Here is an 18,876-nt window from a genome sequence, read left to right on the forward strand (position 1 = left end):
TCAGCAGGAAGGAGGAGTATAGGACCTTTCTTTACAATTCTCATATCCTTTGAATCCACTTTTGGCTTTGATTCTAAAGCCCAGATGAAAAACTGCCACAAAAGCCTGTGTGTGAATAGTTTTTGAAACTATTGCTCCTGACATCCCTGAAGTTTAGCCTCAGTGCTTTGCCATTAGCTGCTCCTATGTACTTTAATTAAAAAATCACCCAGAGAGGAGCGGATCACACTTTATTGCACACTTTAATGAATGTTGGGGAAGGTTGAGTGCATCGTCCTCCTGTCCACAGAGCCAGGCACATTCCGACCACCAGGGGGCGGGCTGATGCAGCGCTGTGTGCAGCCGGCAGGAAGCCGCCACTTCCAGCACAGCCTCGCATCACCTCGCATCCAGCTGTGGCGCTCCGGGGAGGGGGCAGCGGCTCTGGGCACCCTAGTCATGCGGCTTCTGTGAATGTTTCCCCCCGCAGAGAGGAGAGAGGGCACCGCTCCAGCTGGCATCTCGCTGCAGAGGGAGGAAGCCTGGCACGGGAAACTCTTCTCTGTGGACACCTTTCAGCAGAAGAACGAAGCAGAGAGCGAAAAGTACGTGAGTAGCCGGCAGCCCCATGTATAATGCCAGGAGGTAGGTACATGCAGCTGGCATGACAACCCTCTGTGCCCATCGGCAGTACAACCTGTAAGTTGTGGGGATGCTGGGAGTAGGATGAGTGCAGGATTGTCACCATTGATCATGTCATTGAGGAGTATGTATTTCGCTTTCCAGCGATTTTCTTCCCCCCCCCCCTTATTTTTTGCGCACATGAAGTACGTTTTTCTTAGTTTTTCTCAGTTTTTCTCATGTCCCCATAGTAACCTTCGTTAAAAACACGCCACACTTTTTAACGCTCCCATAGAAAATACTGATCGATCCTGGAAGAAGAATCGCATAAAAATAGGAAACAAAGTGATTTTTCGAAATATCGCTCATGTGAATTAACCCATTCTTGTTTTCCCATGCGAGATCGGTCCATCTCGGATTCGTACATTTACTTGTACGGTATGTACCGCCCTTGGGATGATTAGAACTATATAAGCCCTTATTAAAAGTTCATTCCGACTTGCTAGCGTTGAGTAGTCATAGTGTCATGGCACTGGAACTTTACCCAAGGCTTGCTTGCCCTTCGGACTGATTGAGGGTCTTTCTGACAAGCTAATTAAATGACAAGGACCACCGTCCTGGCTGTGGGAACGCGACTGGCGCTCTGCTGGAAGGTATACAAAGGTTTCTATGGAGCCCAGCAGGACGCGGAGCGGCATTTATATGGGATTTCTAATATGAAGTCGAGTCACTTTAAAGGCAGGATTACCATCGGGTGGAAATATGATCATTAAAATGGATTAAGTGATGAAAAGTGACCACATTGATTAATAAAACGCCCCGGGCATTGTAAGGGATAAATCAGCATCGCGCTGGAAGAGCAGTTAATAAGCTTTGCTATCAGCCGAGGTCCGATCTGCTGGGGGCCCCCTCGGTGTGGAGAGGACTTGTTCTGTGTGCTTGTAGTACGGAGGAGGGTCTTACGTGGACCTTCTATAATAGGGTCCTGCACTAAAATGTGCTGGTTTTAGAATGTTTTTGCAACATTTTTGCTGCAAAGACTGCGATGGCCGGATGCTAGCTGTAGGTCAAGGGGGAAATATGGAATGCGCTTTTTTCTGGGGGGTTTCTTTCTTTCTTTTGGATTATTAGTGTTTTTTGCAATCACAGCAGGCTGTAGGATTGACATTTTTTTCTGTTAGGGGAAAAAAAACATGAAAAAGTGTGTGGATTTAAAAAAATCTTCCAAATAAGCCTTTAAAAAAACACGTGTACCAGTTCAATGCTAGATTTCTTTGATTTTTTTTTTGTTTTACAGGCTGTTTTAGGCTGGGTCCACACATGATTCGCAGGGGACTGTCCGCAGTGGGCATTCAGTTGCAGATCAGCCGTGGAAAGCCCCATTTTGTGCGGATTTTGAAGCGTGTTTTTTTGCGTATTTCTCTGCGTTATTCACCCCCTCATTGAGAAGAGGAGAATTCCACAGCAGAAACGGCGATCACATTGACAGGCTGCGGCTTGTGTTGGAGATTTTCATAATCTCATCCACTCTGCTACTACTGTAAATGGGGAGGGTCCACACAGAAATTCACAGCAAATTCGCCTTGTCTAGACCCCCTATCCCTTAGGAGAAAAAAAGTGTGTTCCTGTGAGTGTAAGAAGATGTAGATATGTATTTACTATACTACTTTTTTGGTCAGTGGCTCTAATTCAGCTAAAACCACAGGTATAGAGGAATGCTCAGTGCCCAAGATGGTGAGGACCAGTAAAAGTAGCGGACAGCCCTGATCTGTTATACAGGGGGTGTACAAGGATGAGAAATCACCCCTTCTCAACAGGATAGGGGATAACTTGCTGATTGGTGGGGGTCTCTCCGCTGAGACCCCCACCAATCACAAGAGCAGGGGGCTCTGTGTTCCCTCTGCCTGTCGCTGTGTGGGTTGCTTCTTCTTCGACAGTGACATCAGAATGAATGCAATACCTGGCCCCGCAGACACGATCAGAACTCCATTCATTTCAGTGGGACTGATGGAAATATCCAAGCGCTTGCCACTTGGGGATTTTGGCAATGCCATTAAAAGTGAACTCTTGCTTGACTAGGGGTTAGCTTGTGATTCGGAAACAACCCCTTTAATAAAACAATAGCATTGCTGTTCTCAGTTTAGTGCGTTGCCTTCTATTTCATAGATACTACCCAACCATATTGTATTTCATAGGATTCTTTGGCAAAACTGACCTCAAAGGGACAGGATAGTGTATAAATGTCTGATCATTGGGGGGACCCCTACCAATCTTGATTCGGTGCACTTAAATGTCCCATGTGAATGGAGCAGTGGTGCGCATGCTTAAAAATGTTACAGCATTTTTCTTCTGCAGCTTCTACTTATCAGTGTATATACAAACTGCAGTTTAAAGGCTCTTACATGGAATGACATGTTAGTAGATTTTCGCAATGAAAGCCAAGGGCAGCGCTGCAATATTGACAATGTTCTGTTCTGCAAAGTTTATTTTTTGTGTTGGCCTGATAATAAAAGTATACTTCAGTAATTGGAGTTCAAAGTTCTCCCACGAGTTATGCAAATGAGGCAGAATGGTCCAGTAGGCAGATTGGATCTCTTCTAGCAGTCTGTTCGTCATTAAAGTCTGTCCCGCTCACCTGCTCAAACGCAGATGATGCGGTAGGCGGCATCCACCTAGTGCTGCCAAGAATCGGTGTTTGCTGTGCGGTCGCCAACTGGTGTATGCACAGATGAACTGTCCCTTTTGTGGGCAGATTCGCGTTGCTGAACTGCACATGCGCCGGCTGATGACTGCACGCACATGCGTGAGACTTGGCAGTGATATGTAGATGAAGCCTATCTGAGGGGACGAACAGGCTGCTACTGTAGCAGAGATGGTTTAGCCCGCCCACCGGACTGTTATGCCTTATTTACATACAACATGCCGGAAGCTAAACAGACCCGTTATAGCCCCTGCCAGGTAGTTACCCCATACAAATCTCAGAGGCACCCGAGTTCTCCCATCCACATTACCTGTAGAAGTAGTACCGAGTTTCCCCGAAAATAAGACAGTGTCTTATATTAATTTTTGTTCAAAAAGGTTTAACTTTTTTACATGTATAGCTGCCTGGACACTATTTAAATTGACTTTTTAAATTAACTGTTAGCAGGGCTTAATTTTGGAGTAGGGCTTATATTTCAAGCATCCTCAAAAAGCCTGAAAAATCATTTTGCATCCTCAAAAATTCTGGAAAATCATGCTATGTCTTATTTTCAGAGTATGTCTTATTTTCAGGGAAGCAGGGTAGCAGAAATGTTATCACTTTCCTAAAGCATGTAACAATAATTCCACCTCTCAGCTTTTATTATTTTCCTTTGTGGACTGATGATTTCTTTGCTCTTCTATGCTGGATAACATGATTGGATGTCACCAATCCCTATCATACAGAGAATTGTATGTTTATGGAACGTTCCTATTGACACGTCTGTATTAGTGTTTGCATAGAGATCACAGCCTGATGTCAGACTCGCTATGGAGGTACTGCAATCTGTTACAGGAGTTTCCTTCTCCTCTGTCAACCAATAATTGTTAAAAAATTCTGTGACCCGTATCGATGTATTCGGCCTGTGGCTGCTTCATGTTCTCATATGGTCACACAACCAGGGCTGACGACAGGAATTTTTCTTTTTTTCTGAGCAATTTATTCAAAAATCATGGCCGGCCAACATTGGGAAACTATAGTGAATGATAAAAAATGTAAGTATTTCAAGTTTATAGGTTATATGAACTTACTGTGAGCTGTGAAATGATGATAATTACAGCCACAGTAACCTGCTCAGGTACCATCAGCCCCAAAAATATCATGGACACAGCTATTTTTTTTTTAAAGACCCTAAAAAAGTGACTTAATTCTCTGGACTGTCTAGATAGTTGACAACCCGGCACAGAACTCATTGGGGACTTCTGTTATTGGTCTAATTTACAGTGGGGAGTATATTATCCTATATAGTCACCTTGTGCAAGACATCCTCCTGTCGCTGTATCTGTCAGCTGGTCCTGTATCGCTGACGACTGAACCGTATATGTAATTGTTCCATGATTTAGCACTCTGCACAGTAGGAGTACCGCTGTTTACCCACAGAGCAACATTTACATGTTTATTGCTTTATACAAATCATATCCACAGTACTCATAAAGAACGCCGGTGAGCATTATATAGTCCGGGAAGACAATATCATTTAACCAGTCTTTTTCCTCTGCATTGTTTTATAGCATTATCTAATTGTGGATCTCGTCTGCTTATTAGTCAGAGAACTGTGCTGGCAGTTAATGGCCACTAGTCTACCTATAGGAATTAGTTATTCACATCAACTCATTTCATAGTAATTTATGGTCCAGGGCTGATAGAACATGATGGCTTTATGGCTTCTACAGTATTGTTACTATTTATTCTGTGGGAACACAGTGAAGTGCTAAAGCAGCTTCAGTCCAATTATATGATGAGGGCCTATTGGAACTAATGGGAAAAAAATAAGTACTTGCAGCTTGTAAGCCTATCACAGACCGTCAGTTCATACTTAAGGGGAAAACTGATTCATCATACTTGCACCAAGAACAAAGTGGAGCAGTTGCCCATGTTAACCAATCAGGTCTCTGCTTTAGTTTTTGAAAAATTAGAGGAAAAAAGAGGAAGCGAAGCATGGACTCAAAGTCTAGAAACTGGTGTCTTGGTTTGGGAATTTTTTATTCTATACTCCCTTTATTCTATATATGGGGATGAGATTGTTCATTACCTGATAGATTTGAGAGGGTGCAGCCAGCCCACCAAATGTCACACCTTCCCAGGAGGACATGCAAAAAATATAGAAAAAATTGGTTGTAGGCACAATCCCTTTTTTTAAAGAGGCGCAAGACGTATTATTAAGCTCTCCCATTGCAAACAGCCAGAGGGCAGGAGAGAGGCAGAGAGCCGTCGAGGGGGAGGGAAAGGGACAGACAACTCAGATGGTAGAGTATATCATCCGGCCGTGAAAAACGGCGGCCAACATACACTTGTGTAAATAAGCCCTGAGGCTGAGATTATTTACTTTGTTTCACATGTATTCCATTATGCATCAGCATTAGTTAAGGTTGTACCATTTCTGTCTGCAGGGTTGGACAGCTCATTAGCTTCTATGGTCTTCTAAATAAGCTATAGACCATAAATACACCATTCATGTGGGCAAACAAACACCGGGCCAACACGAATGTGACCCAGAAAGGGTTTAGGGACCACTGGAAACAGTGCCAGGAAACGGACTCAGGCTGGGCTTACTGGCAAACGACACAAACAGCAACCGACTGACGACACACACTCGCCATGCATACCTGTACACATAAGCAGATGTTATAGCTAACATAGTACGACGTATTGGTTTGTATATTGGCTAATTTCCCTACACTGGTCCCTACACTAGCAAGACAACTGATCCCAAGCTGCAGAGAGAATGGCAGGACTCTACCTAATAAGCGAGGCGATTGTCTCGATAAAGGCAGCCCCGCACTGGAACCTCAGTCCTGACTATCCCTCAAGGGTTAATACACGGAACCAAACAAACCGACACACAGAACACAAATCACACAGCAACACACTAGGGTTAGCATGCCAGACACACAACCACATAGAACAGGACAGTTCGCTCCTCATGTCTAGTCACCTGCAGAGACATACAGAACATGACGCTGTTCACACCATATACACAAAACAGGTCTATACACACCTAATGTCTGGCCACCTGCACAAACACTGGACATGACACTGTTCACCCACATAACACATGTACAGGCGTGCAAGACCAACCCTAGAGTGAAGGGAAACCAGCTTCTTCTTGCAGAGGGAGGATATTTATCTGCAAACAGATCGGTGGTGATTGGCTAGCAGGAGAACACCACACCCAGCTAGCTCAATCATTTCACACCTGTGGGGCTGTGCTGCTTGAAACCTATGTGGTAGAACAGATCCCAGCCAGTACAACCCTTACATACACAGTCAGTAGGACGAGCTGTGATCTCCTCTATTATACCTGTGTGACAGGAGCTGTGTGATCATCATCAGTAACAGGAGTGCCTGTATTCTTCTCTAAGCTGTTTCTGTGGTAGATCCATATAATAGCATCACACAGACTGAGAAACTGACTAGAAAATGAATCCGACAGTCAGAAAGGAATAACTAATCAAGGTAACACTAGCTTACTGATATATACTGGGGGATAGCTACAGAATGAATGAATAGAAGAAAATCACCAGAGTGGCCTTTTACGTTTTAATCCAGGAAATAGCCTCAGATTTGCCCCTTGTAGCAGGTGTAGATTTCAATCTCTAATTTAAAGACAGACCAAGATAACTTTTAATAACTCTTGAACATTTCAGTTTAAGAATGGCGTTTGAAATAAGTTTCCCCAATACACTATATGCTGCCTATAAAATCCCTGTTGAATGTTGACATTAAAGTAATGAAGTTGACATTAGCCATTAGAACAATTTTCATTCTGTACAGTTTATTGCAGCCGTTACTGTGTAATTTTAGGGTTAGGCAGTATGAGCCAATAGATGAATCTTAAAGAGCCTTTGTAGTAAGCAGTGCTGCCTTACAGGGAGGATTGGCTATGGGAGTAGGGTCGGGCTCATACAGGACTTTCCTATTAGCCACAGCCAGGAGTTAATTCTAAAGACAGAAGGGGCATTGCATAAGTTGCAAGCAATACCCAGGCTCATTTTTTTGTTTTGTGCAAGACTTAGCTTGGGCTACACGGCAGCTTTGGCCTTGCAACTATAAGTGTCAGACAAGTCATACAACCAAAAAAGTTCAGCGATTTGTCTGCACAATAGCACATATTAAATAATATGCATGAAAATAGAAAATGCTATTAGAGATGAGCGAGCGTACTCGCTAAGGCAAACTACTCGAGCGAGTAGTGCCTTATGCAAGTACCTGCCCAGTGCTGGCGGGGAAGTGCGGTGAGTTGCGGGAGTGAGCAGGGAGGAGCGGGGGGTAGAGAGTGAGAGAGAGATCTCCCCCCCCCCCTCCTTTCCTCCCCGCTCTCCCCTGCTGCTCCCCGCCCCCGGCACCCGAATCTTTAGAGACGAGCGGGAAGGTACTCGCATAAGGCGCTACTCGCTCGAGTAGTGTGCCTTAGCGAGTACGCTCGCTCATCTCTAAATGCTATATTAAGCCATATCAAGCAACCTATATGTTTTTGAATAACTGCAACAAAAAACGCCATGTGTGAGCGCAGCCTTACAATGTTTTCTGTATAGTTAACTGCAATGTCTTGTTCACTATTATCAACCATATCAGGCTAGGTATTTTCAACCCCTTGACAATGACATTAAAATTAGATACACCGTTCCAAAATTGTCACTATTTATATTGTAGATTTGAAATATATGTGTCTCATAAATATATTTGGCGCATTATCCACTTGGTTGTACCAAAATATCAAGTTATCCTCTGTCCACAGGCGATATCTTGAGATCAATGGGGGTCTCAGTGGTGAGAGAGACCCCCACTGATCAGCAAGTTATTTCCTATCCACAGAATAAAGGATAACATGCTGCTCTGGTACAACCTTTTTAATTTTTGTGTTTTTTTTTTTAGCCGAGTGACATAATTTTAGCTTTAAGAACCAGCAAATTATTTCTTCTTTTGTGTTCTACCGGTCATAACTTTTTCATTGTTTTGTCAATATAGCTGTATGAGAACCTATATACTCGTTGTCAAAAAAATTCAGGCACCAAGAAGGGGTTGTTGGAATCGAATGAAACTTTATGTGTGATTGTACCGTTTATGTGTGATTGTACCGTTTATGTGTGATTGTACTGTTGATTACAGTATCAGAGCAAAAGAATAATTTATTGGGAAAATTGAACACTTGAATGGAGGCTCTAGTACCCTGTTGGGCCACCTCTAGTTTGGATGCAAGATGGGATATGGGCAGGTGTGGAGGCACAGAGGTTCTGTATGGCATACTGTGGCATATCACTCCACATTTGACATCCATGCTGTGTTCGGTTGACCATTATCTTGCTGGGAAATGCCTCTTGGAGGTCCCACCATGAGCGGCACACGTGGCTGCAGGATAACCTGGACATTTTGCTGAGCTGTCACTGTCCCTCGTACCACTACTGGGGGTTAGCAACTGTTGTATGCAATGGCCCCCCAGACCATCACACCAGCACTGGGGGCTGTGTGCCGGTCCACAGCAAAGGCAGGATTGAGGCGCTTACCCCTAGGTCTCCAGACATGAACATGGCCATCGTCAGTTCCAAAACTAAACCTGAATTTATCACTGAAGACAACCCGTTTCCACTCCGTAGCAGTCCAGTTTCGTTGTTCATGACACCACTGGAAACAGAGGTGACGGTGGATGGATATCAAAGGCAGTACACGTAATGGGCATCGTGAGACCAAATGTCCTTTAGCCGAGTATCTGGAAATGGTTCAGACAGACACAGGGGTCTGTAACAATAGTGCCACCTGTCTCTAGATGGTGGGCAATTAAAAAGTTGGAACTGCTCGTGCTTGTCAGATAATCCTCTCTACTGGTGGTCTGTCGAGGGCATTCTGAGCCCGGTTGCCTTGTATACGTGCCCTCACGCATCCACTGGTTTTAACACCTTCTGACAGTCTGGACAGAATGGCTCAGGTGGTGGGCAATTCATTGATATGACCATCCAGATTCTTGCATTCAAATAATGCGCCTCCTCTCAAACTCTCACATGAAAAAAATAGGACATTCCCATATCTGCTCAGATGAGCAGATAGCGATTGCAATTTCCACAAGAGGAATTAAAATCGCAGCACATCCTATTTTTGTGCGGCTTCCGCACAGACGGCTTCCATTGAAGTCAATGGAAATCGTCTGACCCGCGGCCCATCTGCAGTTGACATTGTGGATTGGCTGTGGGTACCCACATCATTGCCTAATGACAACGTGGGAACAACAAATATTTAAAAAAAAATCTCTACTGCGCAAGACTGACAGCGAGCATTCGCAATAAAGATATAGGTAAGCGAGGTTACTGGCCGCGGTCAGAGCCGGATGCTGCTGTGGCTCCCACATGCGGAATCCGACCCGTCCATATGAGACCAGCTTAATGCATGGAATAGCTTCTATTAATTTTTTGGTTTGGGGCAATGGAAAAAAAAGCAATTTCACCATTGTTTTTTGTGATTTATTTTTACGGCGCTGACCTTGTAGAATCGTAGAATGGTAGAGTTGGAAGGGACCAGCGTCATCTGGTCCAACCCCCTGCTCAGTGCATGATTCAATAAATCATTCTAGAGAAATATTTGTCTATCCTTTGTTTGAAAACTTCCATTGAAGGAGAACTCACCACCTCCCATGATAACCTGTTCTACTCATTGATCGCCCTCACTGTCAGAAAGTTTTTTCTAATATCTAATTGGTGTCTCCTCCCTTTCAGTTTCATCTGATTGCTTCTTGTCTTCCCTTATGCAAATGAGAATAGGACTGATCCCTCTGCACTGTGACAGCCCCTAAGATATTTGTAGATCGCTATTAAGTCTCCTCTCCGCCTTCTTTTCAGCAAGCTAAACATTCCCAGATCCTTTAACCGTTCCTCATAGGACATAATTTGCAGACCGCTCACCATCTTGGTAACTCTTCTCTGAACTTGCTCCAGTTTGTATATGTCTTTTTTAAAGTGGGTGCCCAGGACTGGACAAAGTATTCCAGATGGACTCTGACCAAGGAAAAGTAGAGGGGGATAATTACTTCACATGATCTAGACTCTGTGCTTCTCCTAATACATCCCAGAATTGTGTTTGCCTTTTTGGCTGCTGCATCACATTGTTGACTCATGTTCAGTCTATGATCTATTAGTATACCCAAGTCTTTTTCACATGTGCTGTTGCTTAGCCCAATTCCTCCCATTCTGTATGTGCTTTTTTCATTTTTCTTGCCCAGATGTAGGACTTTGCATTTCTCCTTGTTAAATACCATTCTGTTAGTCACCACCCACTGTGGTATAAATATTATGTTAACTTTCTTTCATGGGTCCTTACCATTACAACAACACCTAGATTTAGGATAAATGCGCACAGGCGGAAATTCCACTGCGAGATTTCCCCGCAGAATTTCCACCCGTGCACTCTGCTATAGGATTGCATTAATTTATGCAATCCTATGCAGACAGCCACGATTTGACCACGTAAAAACTCGCGCTGTAAAAAAATCGTGGCATGTCCTATTTCTGTGCGAGCCTCGCAGAAACAGCACCACTGACGCGCCGACTCTGTTCTGTGCATGGACGGCTGTGCGCCAGCCGCACATAGCAGAGACAAGACGCCCAGAGGAGGTGAGCCGCGGGTCACTGCAGGGGCACGGGTCGCATCCCGCTGCGAGAATTCTCGCAGTCAGGATCTGACCCGGCCGTCTGCATTCACCCTTATATAGATATTAGTGTGTTTTTCTACTTTTGTACAACGTAAACAAATTTTTTTTTACAAAAGGATTTTTTGTGTGTCCCCACGTTCCAAGACCAGAGCAGTTTTATTTTTACGTTGACAGAGCTGTATGAGGGCTTGTTTTTTTGTCATGATGACTAGTAGTTTTTATTATTAGCAATCTGAGTTATGTACATGTTTTTCACTACTTTTTATTCCTCTTTTGAGGTAACTAGATGAAGAGAAGATGGCTATTTTGGCATTTTCTTGTTTAGTTTTCGATTTTAAATGGAGTTTATTGTACTGCATAAATAATGTAATACTTTATAGTACGAATTGTTATGGATGTGGAGAAACAAATTATATGTAGTTTTTTAATTCTTATTATTTTTGTAAGGGAAAAATCCTTTGCATTTTTTTTCTGTAAAAACATTTAGATGCTGCGGTCAGCAATGACTGTGGCATATGCAGGGTTGAACAGCATAGGGGAGCGATTAGATGAGCAAGTGCCTGAGTATCTGAAGGACTATTAAATAAAAAGTTATTTGCACTTTAAAAAATAAAATATGCCACATTCAAAGGATACACTGTTTGATACAGAAGGGGTCAATGATTCGAGATGAGCGAGTAGTGCCTTAGCCGAGTATCTCCCCGCTCGTCTCTAAAGATTCGGGGGCCAGCGCGGGTGACAGGTTAGTTGCGGGGGTGGGGGGGGGGGGAGAGAGATCTCCCCTCCGTTCCTCCCCTCTCTCCCCCGCCACTCCCCGCCCCCCGAATCTTTAGGGACGAGCGGGGAGATACTCTGCTAAGGCACTACTCGCTCGAGTAATGTGCCTTAGCGAGTGTACTCGCTCATCTCTATTAATGATCTATGTCTGGGTTTTGTTATGTCAAGGCTTAAAAAGCTAAAAATGATAGGGAAGAGAATACATTGACTTCCACCTGTCAGATCTCCATGCTGTTACTTAAAGTCTGTGCAGAGTTCTCAGAGTTTGCTGATAAATGGAAAGACGATCACATTTAATTCCAGATGTACTATTCTTCTGCTCCAGAGATGGATGAGTCACTGAGCATTACATACTTGTGAATGTTAACAGCGACCAGTTCCGCCAACAACCACCTTTCCTATTGGGTTTTTATCAAACACATTTCATTTCAGCAAAGTCAGGAGTTTTTAAAAGCACATAAATTACACAGTACTGCTGTGAAATCGCTCCTGAAATACATCCGCAAAGATATCCAGTAAATCCAAATATGGTGAAATGAAACTAAACCTGCTGAATAACTTCCTAAAGTTAAAAGGGCTTTTCGGGAGTAAACTATTGATGCGCTAGTCTCAGGATGGGTCATCAGTAGTTGATGGGTGGGATTCTGCTGCTTGAGTTTCGCGACAATCAGCTGATTGAATTGACTGCAGCACTCAGGTGAGTGCTGCGGTCATTATGGTCCATACCAGGTACAGTGCAGTACATTGTATAGCAGCTGTGCCTGGTATTGCAGATTAGTCCCATTCACTTGAAGAAAAATAAGCTGCTCTCAGGCGGCGTAATAAATAAATGTGATGTCACTAATCTGAGCAATGCAGATCCTGAGCAGAAGATCCCCGCCAATCAACTATTGATGATCTATAATTGAGAGAGGTCATGAATATTTTACTGCTGGAAAACCCCTTTAAGGGCTCATGTCCACAACCGCGTTTTTACCACGTACCACACGTGTGTTGCATGCACGCATGATACATGGTCAATAAAGGCAATAGAAGGGAATGGACTTTCATTCTTCCATCCACACCGGCGTGTGGACACTGCGTATCGATACGCAAGAGAAATAAATCGCAGTATGCTCTATTTCTCTGTGTACATACGCAGTTCTTGTATGGGCTGTGTATGACACGCTGTCCATATGTAACACACTATACATGTGTAAACTGGCCATCGTTCATCCATGAACAGCGGGCAGCTGGATGCGATCACCATTCATTGAGCGATCATCACTCCCGTGAAGCGACTATAACTGCACCAACTGCGCCTAACAATCGTCCCATGTAAAAGGGTCCTAAGAAAATCGCCAGTGACCAATTCGTTACTGTACCTGAAATAACTGTATTGGGCTAAGCCAATGTCGGTTTGGGGGGTGTCTTTGGCCCGTTCGTGGATTTGATTCTGGTGGGCCAATCTACACTTATATAGAAACACTTCCAGTTACTTTTTTGCCCTCATTCACAAGTGTAACATCACTTCCCTTGAAAATGGATCTCCACCTGTGCACATTAACCAACTTCCTCTGCAACTTTGGTGTTGAACCACTTTTTTGAACAGCGCCATTTATTATTGCCACTGGAAGTTTGCACTTTGGATGCTTTTCATGCAACATTCCCCACAATATTTGCAGCCCATAAGATGGTGGAAGGTAGGATGTTTTGTGGGAATCCAGGGTTATACAGAATATACCACCATATGGGGATATTGCTAGAAGTCTGAAGTTGATGAATTTGAAAGATGGGAGACAAGGGGTGTTACTAAAATAATTTACATTATTGGAATTGAGGGTCTACAGTCGTTATCACAATTGGAGCAATTATATAATCTGCCTCACAGTTGCTTCTATAAGTTTCTACACTGAGGTATACATATTCCATACAACTGCACTCAATACACACTTTCTTGACTTGGTGGTTAGGGAAAGGGATACAGAGAGACCTATGCTTATGTTATTATTGCCTGTTGGACAATTTTCTTAAAGGGGTTGTCCGAGTTATAATTTCTTTTTAATTAAAGGGGTTGTCCCGCGGCAGCAAGTGGGTCTATACACTTCTGTATGGCCATAATAATGCACTTTGTAATATACATTGTGCATTAATTATGAGCCATACAGAAGTTATAAAAAGTTTTATACTTACCTGCTCCGTTGCTAGCGTCCTCGTTCCCATGGAGCCGACTAATTTTCGCCCTCCGATGGCCAAATTAGCCGCGCTTGCGCAGTCCAGGTCTTCTCCTGTTCTCTATGGGGCTCCGTGTAGCTCCGTGTAGCTCCGCCCCGTCACGTGCCGATTCCAGCCAATCAGGAGGCTGGAATCGGCAATGGACCGCACAGAAGAGCTGCGGTCCACGGAGGAAGAGGATCCCGGCGGCCATCTTCACCGGTAAGTATAGAAGTCACCGGAGCGCGGGGATTAAGGTAAGCACTCCGGTAAGCTTTCTTTAGGTCCCTGCATCGGGGTTGTCTCGCGCCGAACGGGGGGGGGGGGTTGAAAAAAAAAAAAACCCGTTTCGGCGCGGGACAACCCCTTTAATGCTGTCCATAACAAAACGCCTTATATCCACCTCTCCTGATTCTCCCTCAGCTCCCACACCGCAGCTCTGATCTCTCCTGTGACGCTGTTTTTACAGGCTGCAGGCAGCCTATGTACAGGAAGCCGTAGGCTGCTGCAGCCAATCACACACCTCAGTGCTCAAATGCTAAGGTCCATGATTGGCTGCATCTATACTTAATTGCTTCTCATTAAAGAGATAGTAAAGGCCCATTTACACTGAGCGATGATCGCTCAAAAATCACTCAAACGACAGTTTGAGTGACAGCTTTGAGCGATCATTTTGCATAAACTATTAAGTAGCTACTCAGCTATTTAATAGCTTATTAGTGTGCAAATGAAGCCTTTAGCTGAATGCAGTTAATAGCCTGAGCAGTTAATATCTGCTGTTCTCTGACAGGTTAAATAGCTGAAACAATGCTATCAGCACTATCCAGGGAGACTCAGCGTGCGGTCCTAATAAGACCGCACAATGATTTTTAGGCTGGCTTGAATTTAACGATCAACTAGCAGTGCACGAAGCGCGTTTAGACACAACGATTATCGCTCAAACAATCGCTTTTGAGCGATCATTGCTCCGTGTAAATGGGCCTTAACTCTCCCACTCTAGAAGAATTTACAGCAAGGGTTAATACTCTTGTAAGATTTTAAATATTTGTGCATTGAAAAAAGGGACACAGTGAAGGGAACTTTGGGCCCCTTGATTAAGTACCTCTGACCTTCCCCCACTCTCTCTTACATTTTCCAGAATTTTAGGTAGATAGGCATGTAATGTTTAACGTGTATCTGACTTTTTAGAAAAAGCTGTTGTGTGTATAGGAGAAATAACATTATATCTGGCCATTATATGATTTGCATCCTGCATTTTTCAACATTTTTCCCTTCTCTTCAATGAGTGGAACAGGTTACCACAGGAGGTGAGTACTCCTTCAATAGAAGTCTTCAAACAGAGGCTGGACAGACATCTGTCTGGGATTATTTAGTGATCCTGCATTGAGCAGGGAGTTGGACCAGATGACCCTGGAGGTCCCTTCCAAATCTATGATAGTATTTAAGCTGTATCTTAATTCTCATTTCTTTCTAAGCTGGTAGGAGGAGCCTGCTGTTATGTGTTCTGTACACTGTACTTGGAGAAAACAACAGATTCTGTTCCCTGGCTTTCTGTAGTGTCCCATGGCAGCCCAGACATGAGCCCTACGCTGAGAAGCTGGCGGGATAGAGTTGGCACTTGTCACGGTGGCTCTACCAGACGTCTCCGCAGAGGGACGCACAGAACCTCGGCCAAGGCACCATTAGGCCTCTTCTAGGCAACGCTGGGACAGCGGTTACCTGTATAAGTGTGGTAGACTTTAGATTTGTCACGCGTGACGCTACCGTTCCTTCTCACCATAGCTTGTACCTGGCGGATAAATGAAGAGAGTCCACACACACAGTTGAAACTTGAAGCTTTGCAGAGTACAGCTTTACACACCAGTGCAGGCAAGACAGAATGTGAGGTCAGGGAGGAGACACAGGATGATGCCGGTCCTACAGGCCAAGTTATCTGTAAGGTACCGCTCCTGGAAAGGGAACACTCCGGAGGAGGATGGGGGTAGGAACACTCCACAGACACTCACTCAGTACTTTTAGACAGCTCTGCACGGCAGACTCCTCACTTCACTCATTTTTCAGAGGCGATTCCTGGCATGGAAAACATCAGGATACATCTCCTCTTCTTCCATCACTTCACCACATGAGGGTTGAAGGTACCCCCATGTGGCCAGCACTCTACTTCAACTGTAGAAGATATCCCAGCCAGTTTCAGACTTTAACCTCTCACATGCTGCAGCTGTGCAGTATACATAATAGCAGACAAGAAACTTTGCACAGTGCATCCACATTGAAGACATGACATGTATGACATTTATGGAGGGGCCAGAAATGGGTGTTTCGAGCCACTACACTTTCTGTAACACTCATACGCATAAATAACTGCATAATGGAAGACATTATACAGGATTGAGCAATATGGATGTTATGTGATTTCAGTAACTATAACACAGTAAATTATTCATTACTAACATCGGCATGTCTGTTTGAACCTCTTTGCTTTCACCTCCTCTTTCCACTCTGCTCTCTGCTTTCCATAGACTTCTGTGGGCAGCATGAGTTATCACACTCTGAACCACAAACACACATAAATATCATGATCCAGGAGGATATGAGAGAAGTACCAATCAGTTTTTAGAGGGTAGTGCTGCACGCTCCCCCTTACAGAATATAGTGGTATACAGCTGCTGTTACAAGTGGCTATTGGCCACAGCAGGAAGCTCAGTCCCCTCCAGTCTGGTACCTGGTTGGGAGAGTGTGTGGAGAAGTGAAGGTTTAGTTGAGCTGAGCGCCAGTGAAGTAGAAGGCACTTGCCAGCACCTGTCTTGTCAGCGCCAGAGCCATGGCTGGGGGGTAGGAAGTTAAGGACGCAGGAGGCTCTATGGTTGTAGCCTTTCAGAGGCTGTTATGGGGGTTCCACCCTATAGTGATGTGGGCAGGGACATGAATAGCATGTTACCGCCCAGGGAACTGCCCCAAGATAAGAGAAGAGTGGGGAGAGATCCCACCCATCTCCCCGAAGTCTGGGAGAAAGTTCTCAGTGAAAGATGAAGGGCTGCGTCACAGGTCCAGGGATGCAAAGGCATAGAACAGAAGGTGCAGTGGGCAGAGCTGGGCATATAACAGCTTTGTGACGGCTGTGGTCTGTGAGCAGTGCAATGGCTGGAGCTGCTGAAAGGAGAGATCAATGGGGCCCTGACAACCTGGGTGCTGAAGATGGAGGTCCAGCCGTATCCCTAGGGTGAAGTTCCCTGCAGCGCATGGGAGGAAAGGGAATCTCCCTCCCTGCAGTGCTGGACTTTGTGGCAGCTCTGTGTAAAGAGAAAGTACATTTGGTGTCGCAGACGATGTTAGCCATGTTAGGCCTCATGCTCACGGCCGTGATGGACTCTGCCAGTGGAATATCGCAGCAGAATCCGCCACGGTGCCACCCAAAAACCCCATACTCACCGCTCCGGATCCGCTGTACGTGTCCTGCCCGGCAGGCCGGCGCGCATGCGCAGCACAGTGCGTGACGTGTCGGATGATGCGGCCTGCGGGGGGCGGTGACACGTATTCACGCGATACTTCCGCTGTGCTGCAGCGGAAATATAACGTGACAGCCGGCTTCCATTGACTACAATGGAAGCCGGCCACGCGTATTCCTGTGGCAAATAGAGCATGCCACGTTTTCTTTCAGGATGCTGAATTCCGGCAGAAATCCGGTCGTGGGCATAAGTCCTTATTAATTAACAATAGAGTACACAAAACCCTCATGTGGAGCGAAAATACTGTTTATTCTGCAAATGTTCATTAAAAATTGTTTTTTTTAAATGTGCCGCTCTGCCTTTTTCAGCTCCTGCACTATCCTGAATCGCGTCGCACCATCAATTGCAATATAGTCTAGTTTTGATTCTAGCAGCTTTGAGACAGTAACTCAACATTAGTTGCAGCAGCATTTGTGTGAATTTCTTTCACCCCCCCCCTCCTCTTCTCTACATAGACTTTTATGGCCAGCATGAGTTGTCCCTCTCCTCAACTTTCTATTCTCCATCTTGTTATCTTTGTTACTAGAGATGGGCATCACTTGACAACAGGCAGTGGACATCAGGAAGGGAGACCACTAGTGGCCTGCGTTATAGAGTGTTTGTTTGTTTTTTCAGAAAAACATCATTTTAGGTAAATAAAGTAATTTTCACTTTTGCTATCAGAATTATCACATTGGCTATCATATTAACACAAGTTGTCTCAAAGTGCAGTGACCATTTACAGGAATCTTTTTCTATTTCTATTGTTTCTCCTTTTAATTATTGTAGTTTTCTAATGCCTATAATATAATTATTCGGTTTCGTAATGACTCTCCTTGCCCCTAAGCCTCAATCGTTCCTATATCTGTGCCTTATACAAGTAGCTATAAGAACTTGGAGGTGCAAGTTCTTTGTTTCCCCATTCTCTTTTTATTCCTGAACACCCCCGTGCAGTCGCTGGTATTCATATTTCTTCAGTGGTCATGCTAGATCCAGGGAGTGGAATGCAGAACAATAACTGATAATTAACCATGACCAGTGTATCCTCTCTCTACCCAAATCTTTGTTGACGCCTTTTCATAAATCATTATTTAATACTTATTCAGCTAATAACAGGTTTGTGTGCACTCGCAGCGAAACGCAAACAGTGCTTAAATTAAATACCTAAAGATGATTAATGTTTAGAGATCTAAGGGGCAAATGAATGTTGGATGCTGAGCAAATAAAGTAAGAGTTTATTAAAATGTTGGTAGAAAGACACAAGCAGATTGAGAGTTGTGCGACTGCTTTACTAGGTTTACATCACATCCACTAGACCCTGGCTGCCCCTCAGGTTGTACTTTTAGGACCTGTTACCAGGGGAAAATCCAATATATAACAAAATACTATATATCTAAATGGTGTTAAAGTGAAACACAACCTGTGCCTGTTGGCTGTATAGTCAT

The 18,876-nt window shown here is 44.3% G+C and overlaps 1 protein-coding gene across 4 annotated transcripts in view; it reads left to right on the top strand.

The window, feature by feature from the left end:
* CUX2 (cut like homeobox 2) overlaps positions 1-18,876 on the top strand; it is a 372,532-nt gene that overhangs the window by 286,901 nt on the left and 66,755 nt on the right. For all 4 annotated transcript variants that reach the window (XM_066603238.1, XM_066603239.1, XM_066603240.1 and 1 more), the window contains exon 6: positions 470-584. In XM_066603238.1, the coding sequence (XP_066459335.1) occupies positions 470-584 (115 nt within the window). The remainder of the gene's footprint in view (positions 1-469; positions 585-18,876) is intronic.

The sequence above is a fragment of the Eleutherodactylus coqui genome, chromosome 5 (genome assembly GCF_035609145.1).
Source record: "Eleutherodactylus coqui strain aEleCoq1 chromosome 5, aEleCoq1.hap1, whole genome shotgun sequence".
Classification (NCBI taxonomy): domain Eukaryota; kingdom Metazoa; phylum Chordata; class Amphibia; order Anura; family Eleutherodactylidae; genus Eleutherodactylus; species Eleutherodactylus coqui.